We start from the raw sequence: 15799 nt of genomic DNA, 5'->3' as shown, positions 1-15799 counted from the left end.
AATTGCACTGAACAATTTTTTTTTTAATAGAAAAATGATCCAGGCAGAAAGTGAAGCTGGAACTGGACAGGGAAAAGGCAGGAGTCAGGGAGATTGGCAAGATTGCCAGTGAAGTGTCTAGGGGGAATGTAACAACTGCTTTGACCAGCGAGCTGCAGTGTGGATGGAGAAGGGGCTGATTCTGGAGATGTGAAAGTTGAAATTGCTGAATTTGGTGAAAGGCTGAACACATGGGTTGAAAAAGACAAGTGAATCAAGGATAATGCAGGCTTGTGAACAGGGCGGATGGTGGTGTTGTCAACAGTTTTGGGAAAGTCAGGAGGATTACGAGGCGTTCTGCTGTGATTATGTTAAGTTTGAGGTGTCGGTGGGACATCCACGGAGAGATGTCTTGAAGGCAGGAGGAAATGTGAAACTGCAGAGGAGAGAGTTCAGGGCTGCAGATGTAGATTTGGGAATCAATCCATATAGAGAACATAGTGGAAGCCATGAGAGTGAATGGATTCTCCAAGGGAGTGAGTGTAGCTGGAGAATAAAAGGGGACCCAGAGCTAAGCCTTGAGAGACTCCCAGGGTTATGGAGTGGGGTATCACACTTCATTTCTCTCAAACTAAACTACTCATTGTGCTTCAGTGGCATCTCTCCTGCTGCCAGCCTCTTGCTCACACCTTTCCCACTGCCTAGAACTGCCTTCCGTTCCTATCCAACATTTTGTGGCTCTCCTCATCTTCATACCCTTCCAAAATCACATCTACTCCAGGAGGCCTTCCCTGATTGATTGCAAATCACCCAATTTATATAAGTTTACATTCCCCAACTGCCACTTCAGCTCTTGCATGCCACTTGAGCATTTAAGCACTCACAGCTCCCATAGTACTTATGTACATATCTCACGTACTCCGTTGTTAATGTATTTAAATGTTTGTCTCCCCCTCTAGATTTTAAACTCACTGAAAGCAGGGATCATGTGTATTCTAATTCTATTTCACTGTCCCCCAAGATTCTAAACTTCTTGAGGGCAGGGTTTGGGCCTACCCTGCCCTTCATTATTGCATAGAACCCTCCCAATTGCTTAGTAGCGTCCTGCACCAATAGTAAATGCTCAGTAATTACCATTGATTGATTGAATGTTATTAAATGTTATTGATCAACTGATGAAAGAGAGCATCAAAGTAAATCTACAATCGAATATTTCCAAATTTATTTACAAGGATTAGCTTTGTCACTATGGGGGAATCTTGCAGAATTTAATAAATAAAAGTGATCTGGCTATTCTGACTAAGAACTCTGATGAAAAAGCTTGTACTTTAATAACCTGCACATTTTCACAAAATGATGTTGGAAAAATTTGAATCAGGTGAACATAATGTATTGATTTTTCTGAGAAATCCTCTCTCTCAGGAGTTCTCCAATGTGGAGACCTTTGCTGGAGTTGATTTTTCTCTTGGAGGTACTTTGCCTAGTTTAAAACTTGTTTGAATATTTTTGTAGCTGAATACGGATACTGGGGGCAAATGGAATACTTAACCCCATTATATTTAGGACTAGAGAGAAAATAAAATTGCCGAACCAGTTGGCACTAAATGAAATTTCAGTTCCTTGCCCAAGGCTTGAGAGTTGGAGCTAAACCTAAGAGTTTCTGGCAGCCAATTCCGTGTTGCGATCACCCTCCCACTGCCATGCTATATTTCAAGGCTCTGATTCACTCAGCAGCAGCTTTATACCCAGAGCAGGTGTTGTAGCCTCTTATCTCTCCACACTACCTCATAAAAATAGAAAGCTTTGAAGAAAATCTGACTAGAGGGCAATCTCAGATATCCAGACTGAACTAGATTAGATAGTATCATTCAACCCTCAAACCCTTAGAGAAGACCAGCACAGGAATCAGCTTTCCACTAGTAGACCACCGTGACAGTTTGAATGAGGCTTCAGAAACATTCTCCAATCATCTGGATTTACCTGCTGTTCATTTGGCTCTGCAATTAATCTAGAGTGTCCAAGCACACTTTCTCTTGTCATGGTTTTATTCTTTGCTATCTTTTCAGGCAATGCCTGCCATGATCAACAGTTTCTCCAGGTCTGCTGGTTGAAAATAAATGACTGTTGAATTAAATCTTGGGGGAAAAAATGCACTAACTCTGAACTTCCTTTCATAATAATAATAATAATAATGATGATGGCATTTGTTAAGCGCTTACTACGTGCAAAGCACTGTTCTAACTGCTGGGGAGGTTACAAAGTGATCAGGTTGTCCCACGGGGGCTCACAGTTTTAATCCCCATTTTATAGATGAGGTAACTGAGGCACAGAGAAGTTGTTCCTTGACCAAAGTCACACAGCTGATAGTTGGCAGAGCCAGGATTTGAATCCATGACCTCTGACTCCAAAGCCCGTGCTCTTTCCACTGACCCACGCTGCTTCTCTATCATAACTATCTTTTACCCACTAATTGACGTATGCAGTTGTAATTTTAAGCAATGTGATGGAAATTTTTGAATCTGTGGAGGCATTTGACAAGCTACGATTGTGAAAAGTTGAGTATTAACTGTAATTATATAGTCATTTCATCAGAAAACTGGCTCTGACTCTCTTATATCTATTCATAGGAGTCAAGCAGCTATTTGGAGGAGAGGTTGTTTCTCCTGTGGCCTTTTCTCTAAATTGCCCTCAGCTTAATAAGAACATTTTGCAAGAGAACTTATCGAAGACATTTGTCTGCATAGGACTGAGCCCTGTAGGAGGGATATTGTGGGTCCACTCCTTTACTTCCTTTTAATTAATCACACCAGAAACTGAAGAACTTGTAAAGAGTGAGGGCTCAGTAGTGAGGTGTGTGTTCCACGGTGATAATAAAAATGTCATAGAAATTGAACCAGCCCTATTAAACAAGAAATAATAGTCTTTAAGCCTGCCTGAGGGGTTGTGAATTGCATCTGATTGTCAAAGGAGACCACATGAATTTCAATACAATTGCTTTGCTATAGCAGAGAGTAATTTTCGATTATAAATCTCACTTTACAAATCACTCTATCGATAGCTAATGTTTTCTTCCTCAGGCAAAGCCATAAAGCAGTTTGTAAAATCCCTTTATAATTCCTGACCTGAAAAACACGTTCCATTCATCTTTGTATTTTCCCCAAAAGGATTTTAAAATGCAAATCATGTCGTTCTCATCAGGTTTATGAAAAGCTGTGAAAAGGAAAAAGTTTAATTCAATCTGTGTTTTTTTAGCAATCACCTCCCCTATCTCTGTTTCCTTCCCTCCCTCTGCTGTAAGACTAAATCAGGTACCACAGCAAAAAGAGGTAATATTATTTATTCATTCATTCAATCGTATTTATTGCTTACAGTGTGCAGAGCACTGTACTAAGTGCTTGGGAAGTATTATTCATAGAAACGTTTTTATTCTTCCACAGAAATTACCTGCCAAGCAAAAATTATCAGTGTCAGAAATTGGAAATATCTAGTTCGTTCTTATAGAGTAGAAGATGCGCAAAAACAATGTATTATTTGTCGAAGAGCAACATTAATTCAAATTGTATTCAGATTTCACGCAGGAATTTTTGTCATGGAAAAATCCAGTTTCGATCTGAATCTGCAGGGTGGGGAGGAGAGATTTGTGTGTCCAGCCCAGTGCGTAGTATATATGTTTGTACATATGTATTACTCTATTTATTTATTTGTACATATTTATTCTATTTATTTTACTTTGTTAATATGTTTTGTTGTCTGTCTCCCCCTTCTAGACTGTGAGCCCACTGTTGGGTAGGGACCATCTCTATGTGTTGCCAACTTGGACTTCCCAAGTGCTTAGTACAGTGCTCTGCACACACAGTAAATGCTCAATAAATACGATTGAATGAATTAATTAATTTGTAAAATCATTAGCATTAGGCCCTCAGGCAAAGCTGTCTTATAAGTCTGGTATCAGTACTATTTCCTGATTGATCAATAAATTCTGGATTCCCAGGCCCCTGCCCTTCCGCTTCCTGCCCTTTTCACTACCCTGACACTTCCTAGGTTCCTAGCTCCAAGTTGTCCTTAGAGCTTGGTAAGATTCAACCATGAATGAGTAGCAGCAGGGTAGAAAGGACTTTGCATAGCCAGCACTCAGTAGTACTACTGGGCCAATTAAAGGTATTCAGGAAAAAAAAAACACCTGTCTGTTCACTTCATTCATATGGAAATCACCTGCTGTGCATAAACTGCAACTAAAAATGTTCCATTCATTGACTTGAAACTGAATTCAAAACATTTATGTCATTGAGATCTATTTAACATATATTTCCAAACAGACACTTGGTTTAGTCCCTTGCAACTTGACCATCATTCAATTATTTAGTCATATTTATTGAGTGTGTACTATGTGCAAAGCACTATACTAAGTGCTTGTGAGAGTAACGAGTCAGGAAGTTTGTGGTGCAAATTCCAGGGACCACAACTTTCCCTTCTAGAAATCCTGAAGTCCATGTGTTTGCTAGTACACTAAGCAGAGGAAGAATAGATTTTACTTGGGAAAAACATGACTCACAAAACTTTCTTTTTTTTTTCTTCATTTTATAAGTTAGTGGTTTTTACTACTTTGAGCTATAATGAGGTATAGGAAATTATGTGACATAGAGGATTCATTTTATTGGCATTAGGACCTTTTGTCAGTCATTTTTCTAATTGGTAATTACTGTATAATAATTTTAAATATAACAAGTTCATTTAGGAGCATTTATTTTTAGCTGCCTGGTTAATTATCATGAAAGGCTTGCTTCAAACAATAAATCTTGGGATAAGAAACTTGATAACTTTTCAAGTGTTGGAGATGATAGGGAAGATACCTACTTTGTAAGCAGTTTTATGACTTCCCTGTAGAGTGATTTATAGAAGGAAATGTCACAGCATTGTTTGGCCCCATAGAAGCAAGTTACCACTAGACATAAGATAGCTGATTAGTAGCATTCATCATCCATATTAATAGATGTATCAAGTCTAATTTTTTTCAAATTCTCAGTTCACATTCTGCCTGCAGCCTCCAGAGAGTTACCCTGAAATTGCTTTTTCGATGAGGGAAGAGAATTCCAGAGAGGAAGAGCCAATCTTTCCATTGCTTGGTTTAAGGAGAATAAGTCTCTTAGCACCCAGCACAACATCCCAGGTGGAATGTGGATGGACAGTAAATCAATACTTTTTGATGGTGAGAACTAAGAAGAAGAAGAGGGTGAAGATGGTGCACTTATGATAGATATGAAGATGACGGTTAAGAATGAGGAAAGGAGGAAGTATATTTAGGGGAACTAAGACTGCAAATGTTTATGACTCTGGCTTAAATCATACCATTCAGTCTTAGCAAAATAATTGATCTTTTGTTGTCTCGTTTTGAATCTTTAAAGCAAGAATAAACATTCCAACTCCTGTGTACATCTCTTAGTAAAGTAGCTTTATTTCAAGATTAACTTCATTTTGTATTTCAAACGCATATGATCATCCCAGATTATGTGCAGGTTTCAGAGAGACTTTCTCTGCAAGCATTTTGTTTCAGTTCCTCACAGTTCCTAAATTACCAAAAGAGCCAAGCTATATCAAAAAATGTCATGATTGTTCTTTCCCTCATTTTCCTTGCAAAAGTTACCAGTTTGTATTTCTGATCATCTTGCTTGAACCAGAACTTTTCACTGTTGCTGCATAAATTCCTCCCATCCTCTTCCACAGGTCTCCAATTCAAGATCCTGTTGTAGTTTCTTTCCCATAAAAGCATCAGTCCACTGTCATAAGGAATATTCTTGGTCCCTGTGGATGTCTCCGCTTGTATAGTCTCTCATCAAATTGCATTGGTTCACAAGAAAAATTTTTTTTTTCATTTTAGACTTCTCAAAGAGCACCTTGGAGAAAAAGAAGTGGAATTAACATTAACCTTTGATGCTGTTCAGGAGGCAGATTTGGCTAATTATACGTGCCATGTGGAAAATCGAAATGGTCGTAAACATGCTAGTGTTTTACTGCGCAAAAAAGGTATTCATTTGGATTCTGGGTAACTTTCATGGATAAGGTAGACCTAAGTGTTGGCTTAATTTTAGTTACATGGAATATTCTTTCTAAAGATATGCCAACTATTCCCTGCAAGGATACTGTGTTAAGTGCTTGTAATGTCCTTTATCACAAGGGAGAGAATATATACATGTAGTAGTATCATGTGTTAAAATCCCTAAGTAAATGTACCACTGCTGTGGAAGGTCATTCAAAGATTTTGGATATATTGACATCTAGTGTATTCATTCATGTATCTTTCATTTTTAGGAGGATAATTAAATGCCTGTGACTTCATTATCATAATAGAAAAAAATGATGTTTTATTTGCTGGAATAGCATTATTTTGCAGTCATACAAATTTTAGCACAAAGCCCATAACCAGTATTCTATTTATTGCCATGAGATAATTTCAACATGTTTGCATATTTCTAATAATTTGACATTAAGGAGATCACTATCCAGATGTTGGAACAATGGTAGAGAATGGAAAAACAAAAGAAATGGTAAATAAAGATCAAGGGCATCAAAGCTCCAAAAGAGCAGCAATCTCATAGTTTCCCAACCTATTCTAACATGGCCATTAGTCCTGATTAAGAGTTCTATTAGCCTAGAAGACTAAGTAAGAAACAATTAATTGTTCATGCACACCTGATAGTTTCTTTGTTAAAGAGACCAAACCTATATTTCCAGTTATTTTTTTTTTAAAAAAAAAAGATTGTGTAGCTTGCTGGATCCAGATTGAGTTTACACTTTGACAGTGTAGTATTATTTGGTTAGGGCAAAAGATCTAGAGATGATTAAAATCTTCTGGAAGAGAAGAGAATGGTGCAGTCTCTCCCCAGGTCAAGATCCCAAGGTCATCCCTTCTAGACTGTGAGCCCGTTGTTAGGAAAGGATTGTCTCTGTTTGTTGCTGCTCTGAACGCAGTAAGCTCTCAATAAATACTATTGAATGAATGAATGAGTCGAGAGAATCTAACCTAAACTTTTCTGTGTTCTGCGGAGGCTCATTTTACCATCCTACCTAGTGGGGATGATGAAGGTGACTTCCTGGGTGTTGAGTCATCAAGGAAGCTATGGTAGTAGGGGAGCAGTTTGTTGTAGGTGTGTAAAAGTGAATAAAGTAGTGTTGAGTTTTAAGTCCCATAACTGTAGCAAGATTTTAGCTAATTGAAAGCCTAGTCTCCCTCCATATCCCTGTGCAGGCATTTTAGGGTTGCCATCTGGTTTTCTGGGAGATAAATATCTAGCTTAAAGTCCCTACAGGGAAGGAGTAATCCGAATTTTCCAGAAATGGCCATGGATGTGGTTGCTGAAAAGGAACAAATTCATGTTATTATTTGACATCCTCATTTTTCTAGGAATATTGGGATTCTCACTACCTATCCACATACCTACAATTTTCTCATAAAAGCCAACAAGCCTGTACCTTCATTAGGTCTGTGGAAGTTTTGCATTCCCGAGGTTCCAGTGGGGAAGTGTTGTTTTTGTTGCTTTTTTCACAGGCAGTGACCATCTTAGTTAAGGCCATTGGTCTGATTTTTTTTAATGGCTTTTGTTAAGTACTATGTGCGAGGCACTGTACCAAGTGCTGGAGTGGATACAAGCAAATTGGGTTGGTCACAGTCCCAGTCCCACATGGGGCTTACAGTCTCAATCCCCATTTTACAGATGTGGTAACTGAGGTACAGAGAAGTTAAGTGACTTGTCCAAGGTGGCCTGTCTGAAGCAACATGGCTTAGCGGAAAGAGCATGGGCTTGGGAGTCAGAGGTCATGGGTTCTAATCCCGGCTCTGCCACTCATCAGCTTTGTGACTTTGGGCAAGTCACTTTTTAAAGGCATTGTTAAGCATTTACTATGTGCAAAGCACTGTTCTAAGCGCTGGGGAGGTTACAAGGTGATCAGGTTGTCCCACGGGGAGCTCACAGTCCTAATCCCCATTTTACAGATGAGGTAACTGAGGCACAGAGAAGTTAAGTGACTTGCCCAAAGTCACACAGCTGACAATTGGCGAGCTGGGATTTGAACCCATGACCTCTGACTCCAAAGCCCATGCTCTTTCCACTGAGCCACACTGCTTCTCTGAGCCTTAACTTAACTTAATGGTCTGATCCATTCAGTCATTCTCTTCAGTCGACAAGGGACTATCAGTCAATCAATCATATTTATTGAGTGCCCGCTTTGTGCAGGGCACTGTACTAAGCTCTTGGAGAGAGTACAATATAATAGAGTTGGTAGACACATTCCCTGGACACAATGAGCTAATTTAACATAACTTAACACTCAACTTCGCTGTTCCTCAATTCCCTCATCTGTAAAATGGGGATTAAGACTGTGAGCCCCACGTGGCACAACCTGATTACCATGTATATACTCCAGCACTTAGAACAGTGCTTGGCACATAGTAAGCGCTTAACAAATCCCAACATTATTATTATTGTGGTCACACAGCAGGTATATGATGGAGCCAGGATTAGAACTAAGGTACTCTAACTCCAAGGCTAGTGATCTCTCCAGTTAGGCCATGTTGCTCTTTTATGGCCCTGATGTATGAGAATAGTAAATTAATAGTGGATGGAATGAATTTTGGATCTGAAACAAGAAGTTGGCATTTCTAGGTCCAGGTCATCCCAGGAGGGCCACCAGACTGAAGCAGCTCCAGGATTCCTGAGCTATCCCATACTGCCCAGGAGGGCAGGCTGCCAGGGGTTCTTAGGCTTTATCGAGAGTCTCTCCTCCTTCCTCTTGCTAGATTGTGCCCTTTCTCGAGAATGGAGGCAATTATCTGTTGTGTTTGGGGCTTTGATCTTCAGCTCGCAACTTGAACCATCATCAGCAGATGACATGTTTTTAAAGACAGTTTTAAAAATATGTAAAGTGGACCAAAATGCTCTAGAAGTGTTTTACACAAAGGTTTTTGACTTTGTGCTGCTAAAAAAGAAATCTCCAATGTAGAATTTTAAATTGTTTGAACTTCTGAAGTCTTCCATCCACCTCATAGCAGCTCCTCTCTGTAAATAAGAAGGAAATTGTTTAATGTTCCCAGTAGGTGACTTAAAAAACAGTCTTGAACTATTGTAAACAGAACACTCATTTTAAAATGAGCATCTTTGAACTGGAAATATTTGTCAGGAGCAGTTTAAACAAATCAATCGATGCTTAGATTAGAAAGGGAAGTAAGCACTTACAGCAGCAAAAAGAAAGTTTTGTGGCATCAAATGAGCATTTACTGTTAAGAATGTACACTTGATTTAAGAAAGATTAGAGTTATAGGAAGACTAGACAGAGCTGATCTGATCCATTCAGTCATTCTCTTCAGTCAGTCGTATTTATTGAGTTTTACCTTGTGCAGAGCACTGTACTAAGCTCTTGGAGAGTGTACAATATAATAGAGTTGGTAGACACATTCCCTGGCCACAATGAGCCAATTATGTGGTTTATCTCAAAAGAACCTCCAGTTGCCCTGTGAAATCAAGTCAGGTTGGAGAATCTCTGTAATATGAGACTCTTGTGGTATTGAAGTATATGATTGTGTCATAAGTGAGGGGGCTTTAGTTGGTAAAGGGAATTCAGTTATTTAATCAACTCAATTTTTAGTAAATTTGATCAGTAAATTACATTCATTCATTCAGTAGTGTTGATTAAGTGCTTCCTATGTATAAAGTAATGATGGAGACAGGAAGGAAGGAAAGATAAGCCTCCATCCTGAAGCTTCAGGACCAAGAATTGATTGCACAGAGGAATTGATTGTAGTGCAGGTGGTTTATGCAGTCCATTTTAACTCTTTTTTAAATATAGTATTTGTTAAGTGCTTACTATATGTCAAACACTGTTTTAAATGCTGGGATAGATTCAAGTTGAGTAGGTTGGACAAAATCCCTGTCCTGCATGGGGTTCACAGTCTAAGCAAGAAGGAGAGCAGGAGCACTGAGGCACAGAGAAGTTAAGTGGACTTGCCCAAGGTCACACAGGAAGATTTGGCAGAGTTAGGATTAGAATCCAGGTCCTCTGACTCCCAGGCCTGTTCTCTTTCCACTAAGCCATGCTGCTTATCTTGTTCCTGCCATCTGTATTCCTGCTGGGGCACAGAGTGCATTGAGGAAGTCGGCAGGCAGGAAAGAGGTGTAGTATGCTGCTAAGTGTACATAAAGTTGACTTTGTTTTTAACTCAGCATCCTTTTACAGCTGAATTGACAATTTCATCATTTTTATTCTGTGCTGTAGCACCATGAACTGGCAAAGAGGTACCTTGATAGCTGCAGCGGTCTTGGCTGCCCAGACATCCTGTAGACGTACTTCGGGATTTTTGCTGGGCATGTTCACCTTGTGAAAGGCTTTAAGTGGTGCTTTGGTCTGAAATCCTCCCCACTGATGACATAACCCCAATAGGCAGAACCAGAACTACATCCAAGACTGTTTCCCAGACCAGTGCTGTCTCCACTGGTTTGATGGAAGAGCTGCTAAGTGCTGGATAGACTACAAAGATGATAATTCAGACTCGGTCCCAAAGAGATGGTAATGAATCATTAAAATAGATCAGAAATCTGTTGCTAATACTACCCCAAAACAAAACTGAAGCATTAAAGTCTTCGTGCTCATTAGGCTTTGTTTGATCATGTTAATACAGATGATAAATTTAATCTACGTGCAGTCCAAGGTGCATGTTTGATGATGATTTTGCTCCACCAATTAGAATGATTAAATAGGAAAGCATCATACTGGCAATGAACCGAAAGTAGAGACAACCAGGAATGATTGAAGAAGCTGAATTAATTGATTACCTTTTCCTACTTATTCAATTTATCCCAGATTTGATCTACAAAATAGAGCTTGCAGGAGGGCTGGGAGCAATCCTGCTCCTACTTGTTCTGCTTGTGACCATCTATAAATGCTACAATATAGAACTGATGCTCTTCTACAGACAGAATTTTGGAGGTGATGAGGCTGCAGATGGTAAGCTGACGCAAATTGCTCATGTTCAGTTAAGAGACATTAGTTGATCGGAGGAAAAAGGAATTGCTGTTAAAAGACCTCAGTCCTTGGGGAAAATAAATTGGGAATTGATTCCATTTTTTTTTTCAAAAAATTCAAATTAGATGCTGCTCATTTTTAGCTACTCCCAGCATTTTAAGAATAAATTAATACCTTAGAACACATTGAAACTTTCTGAGAAACTTGAAGCGATGCTGAGATGGAATTGGAATGCCCTAATACAGACAATTAAATATAATATTTGATTATTCTGCATCTGTTTCTAAGATGTCCAGTCTCCAGGATTAAAAAATGTGGATTATAGCTTTATTCCTTCAATACAGATGATCTTATAAAATTGATTAGGCCAAACTATATTAAGACATCAAACTGAACCCTGTTCCTTTGGACATCCTGGAAAGCAAACCTTATTTTCGAAAGAACCAATTGCCTCTTATTCAATCAACACCAGCAACAAATCCTGACATGTTACTTTTTATACATGTAAAATTTTTGCCCTTCTAACAGACATTCACCTAGAATGCTTTAGATACATGATATAGGACAGGAAAAATAATCCCAATAGTAGCAATTACTGCAAAAAAAATAAACTACCAAGTTAAAGTTTTTCTATTAGAAAATGAGATGCAGAAATTTTCTTATTCGTCTTCGTCATTTATCATTTTTCACAGTGGTGCATCGAGGGCTGAGTTCTTGCTTCACTGCATTTTTATCCTCCTTCCATTTGTGCTTTAGTTTCACCATTATGTAGACTGCATTATTATGTAAACTTATGCATTACTGTGGTTTTAAAAATCGAGTCATTATTGGGGGTTTTTATTATTAATCATGAGATGCTAAATAATGCCTCTTAAATAGGCATGTAATATATCAATACTAATGTGTTTGGGCATCCCCTCTTTAGGATTTATGGTCAAAATTCAAGTTTAAACTCAAAATCAAGATGGGAATTAAGGCAGAGTGTCAAAATCTTCTCTTTCAAATTTGTATAAAATTCTGTTAAACACCTTCAACACACATATTCTGTAGCCATTGTTTCTGTTTAGGCTTTGACATTTCAGTTTGAATAATAATAATAATAATAATAATGGCATTTATTAAGCACTTACTATGTGCAAAGCACTGTTCTAAGCACTGGGGAGGTTACAAGGTGATCAGGTTGTCCCATGGTGGGCTCACAGTCTTAATCACCATTTTACAGATGAGGTAACTGAGGCCCAGAGAAGTTATGTGACTTGCCCAAAGTCACAAGCTGACAAGTGGTGGAGCCGGGATTTGAACCCATGACCTCAGACTCCAAAGCCTAGGCTCTTTCCACTGAGCCATGCTGCTTCTCAGCTGTGATAGAGAGAGCGATAATTGGTTTCAGAAGTCTGGCTGAAATAACTTAGGGATAGGCAATATTGCTAAATGGTCAGGGTTATATGAAGTGCAACCCCTGCTCTCTGCACATTCACCTCTCTCCTTTAGGAATTGCATGCCCACAAAGATTGCAGCAAAGATTGCAGCAAAGAGACCCCCTGGTTTTAAATCTCATTCCATTTTATTTTGCATCCTTGCTCTCATGCATACATTTTTGCAGTCTGACACTTAAGATCTTTCAGCAGCAAAATGGTTCTCTAAACTGCCATTTGGTTTTAAAAGCCAATTTGTACTTCCCAAGCGCTTAGTACAGTGCTCTGCACATAGTAAGCGCTCAATAAATACGATTGATTGATTGATTGAAAACAGTTTGCAGACCTTGTTAACCTAGTTTCCAACTTATTATGCCCTGGCTATATCAGTCTTGCTCTTTGCAACAAACAGCTGTGGCTTTTCATGAGGTATTCTTAGCTGCTACCATAGATCTGAAGCATACTTTTTTAGTTAAGTATCTGCGTCACTGATGCTGCCAAGCATCCTTGTGCTTCTGGGTTGGCCTGTGTAGAATCTTTAAAAATTTCTCTCCTGCTTTGTCCTACTCCTCTGATCCATTCATGTAGCTGAAATGTGGCTGAATGGGATGCAATCATTTTCCGATCAGTTGCTATTTTAAAAAAGAGCATTGCTTGGAACCGACCACACTAGCAGGGTACCTGAAGCCAAAAGGAAATAACAATCAATAAATAGTATTTATTGAGCACTTGCTATATGCAGAGCACGATACTAATCGGTTGGGAAAGTACAATACAACCGAGGTGGCAGGCACATTCCCTGTCCACAGTGAGCTTACAGTCTAGATGGGGAGCCTGACATTTTAATAACAAATAAATAATTTATAATATATGATTTAAAGAAATGCATATGTGCTGTGGGGTTGAGGGTGGGGTGAATACCAAACACCTAAAGGGCACGGATCCAAGTGCAGTAAACGATGCCGAAGGGAGCGGGAGCTGGGGAAAAGAGGGCTTAATCAGGAAAGGCCTCAAGGTAGAGAGACTCTTGGTCTGGGGCATCTGGAGGGGGAGGAAGTTCCAGGCTAAGGGAAGGATGTGGGAAAGGGGTCAGTGTCAAGATAGATAAAATCAGGGCAAAGGGAGTAAGCTGGTGACAGAGGAGTGAAGTGTGCAGGCTGGGCTGTTGTACTAGGAAATATCTTCACAGGTTGTCATGTTCTCTAGGGAGAATTCTTGTTTGTGTCAACTTCTTTCAAAGCCTCTCAGGAAGAGTATCTGAACCATTTGCTGATAAAGATTCACACCTCAGAGTGAATTTTAGGATATTACCAAGATTCACCTCATTTATGCAGTCAAATGACAATATTTTGATTTTCTCGTGACAGAGTCAGGCTTCATTTTATATAGCCCCAGCAGATAGAAAAACAAATACAGAGCCAGGTTATGTTCCCAGGTTGGGGGTGAACATAAAAGGGCATTTTAAGTTCTGTTCAGACTAAGGGTATGGGCCCCTGAAGGATTTATATGCAGCCAGCAAAGTGGATAACACAAAATGTCATCCTGTGGTTAGGTGGCAAACACTTGCTTCTGGAGTTTCTGCAGTTGGCACAACTACCCGATTTCCCCAAGTGCAACTCCAGGGGTGTGATTTGGTGTAGTGGACTATCCATTGGTCCCAGCTTCTGTCACCTAGGGAGTGTTCCTCCACATGGAGCAGGTATGCCCCTATTTCACGTGGACAGTGAGAGTAAGTGGAGGAGGTTTCCTGCTTCTCTGGAGCTCCTGAGGATGCGTTATGCTTCTTTGGCAGCCTCACGGGAAAGAATTGAGCTCAGTCTGAATACCTGGGCGGTGCTTTTTCACATCTAGTGGTCTAGCTGAAACAGGCATCGCCAAACCTGTGGCCCTTTAGATGTGGCTACATCTTACTCTTCCTGAAACTAAATGCGGCTTGGCAGACCCCAGCCCCACTCCGAAGATGAGCTGCCCGTCCCCAGGGGCCCTCCCGCCCAGGGAGGATTGGACCCCAAGGAGCAGCCAGCAAGCGGCCATCTGAGGTTCTGGCTCCTGTCACCTCCCACAGCACCAGCTCCCGACAGGTGGATTTGAATGTAATTTCACCCCAACTGGCAGTAGGGAGGAGATGGTGATGTGGGTGTCTCAAGGCAAGCGTGATGCCCTCTCTGGCCTCCTGTCTTGGTTGGTCCTGGGCACTCCCTCCACAGCACGGGTCTGGTCAGGGAAACAACCACTTCCCAGGGAGTCCAGGTGCACCCCTGACTCCCTGGAAGCAGCTCAAGTGGCCACACTCACGAGACTCCTCCTGTTGTGCTCACCAGGAACCATGAATACCACAGAGGTGCTGGGTGAGGGGAAGAGGGTGCTCTGCCACCTGCCACGTTCCTGAGGGATAACTGGGGATGGATTTTTTTTTAATTTGCCCAGAAATCTAAAGATATCCGACCATCCTTGAGATCGTCTCATGCAGCACTGCTTCCCTGTTGCCACTTACAGCCCCACCTGCTCTTCCCAGCCCCAGACATGAGAAGCAGGGACAGGCAGAAGCAGCATGGTGTAGTAGTGGATAGAGCACGGGCCTGTGCTTGTCTGCCATATGACCTTGAGCGAGTCACTTCATCTCTGGGCTTCAGTTACCTCAACTGTAAAGTGGGGGTTGAGACTGAGCCCCACATGGGACAGGGACTTTATCCAACTCGATTTGCTTGTATCCACGCCAGCACTTAGTAAAGTGCCTGATGCATAGTAAGCGCTTAACAAATGTCATCATCATTATTATTATTAGACAGGGTCAGGTGAGGAGAACTGCTTAGGGCACAGATGCCAGCCCATCGGATTGGGCTGGTGCTGAAAGGTTTAGCCCACTGAGGCTTTGGGGTGGAGCGTGATGCAGTGGTGTCATTCCACTGCACTGTGCGTTTTAGTCAACAGGCCTAGTGGTGTTTGTCAAGTTTTTTTTTTTTTAATTTATAGGAAACCAATGCTTAAGGGGGATTGTAGATGCAGGTAATTTTGTGCTTGCTAAGTTAACTATTGGATTTTTTTTCATTTTGTGTAAGGAATTAAAACTAGAACTGTGTATTAAAACTTGCATTTACAAAATGGGCTTTCTAAAAACTTTCTAAGTTGGGTAACTTGGTTAATCATGCATACATTAACATTTTGAGACGATGGACATAGACATTTTCACTTTGGCAAATTTTGCCCAGAATTTCTGGTACAAAAGCCAGACAAAGCAGAGTAATTCATTGGCTGTATGTGCAATGAGGAAACCGAGGCTGGCAGAGTTGACGGAATATTCCTCTTAAAGCAAAGTTGGCTTTTGGAAGCTAATGTCAGAACAGTTGTCCATGGTAGGATGGATAGCAATTGTTAGAGCAGTTCAGAAATGCAAA

At 40.4% G+C, this 15799-nt stretch overlaps 1 protein-coding gene across 1 annotated transcript in view; it reads left to right on the top strand.

Annotated features, from left to right (window-relative positions):
• IL1RAPL2 (interleukin 1 receptor accessory protein like 2) overlaps positions 1-15799 on the top strand; it is a 684340-nt gene that overhangs the window by 651337 nt on the left and 17204 nt on the right. The window contains exons 8-9 of the mRNA XM_038748640.1: positions 5855-6000; positions 10828-10971. Of these exons, the coding sequence (XP_038604568.1) occupies positions 5855-6000; positions 10828-10971 (290 nt within the window). The remainder of the gene's footprint in view (positions 1-5854; positions 6001-10827; positions 10972-15799) is intronic.

The sequence above is a fragment of the Tachyglossus aculeatus genome, chromosome 6, assembly GCF_015852505.1.
Source record: "Tachyglossus aculeatus isolate mTacAcu1 chromosome 6, mTacAcu1.pri, whole genome shotgun sequence".
In the NCBI taxonomy this organism is placed as follows: domain Eukaryota; kingdom Metazoa; phylum Chordata; class Mammalia; order Monotremata; family Tachyglossidae; genus Tachyglossus; species Tachyglossus aculeatus.
This window is presented reverse-complemented; position numbering and strand designations above follow the sequence as displayed.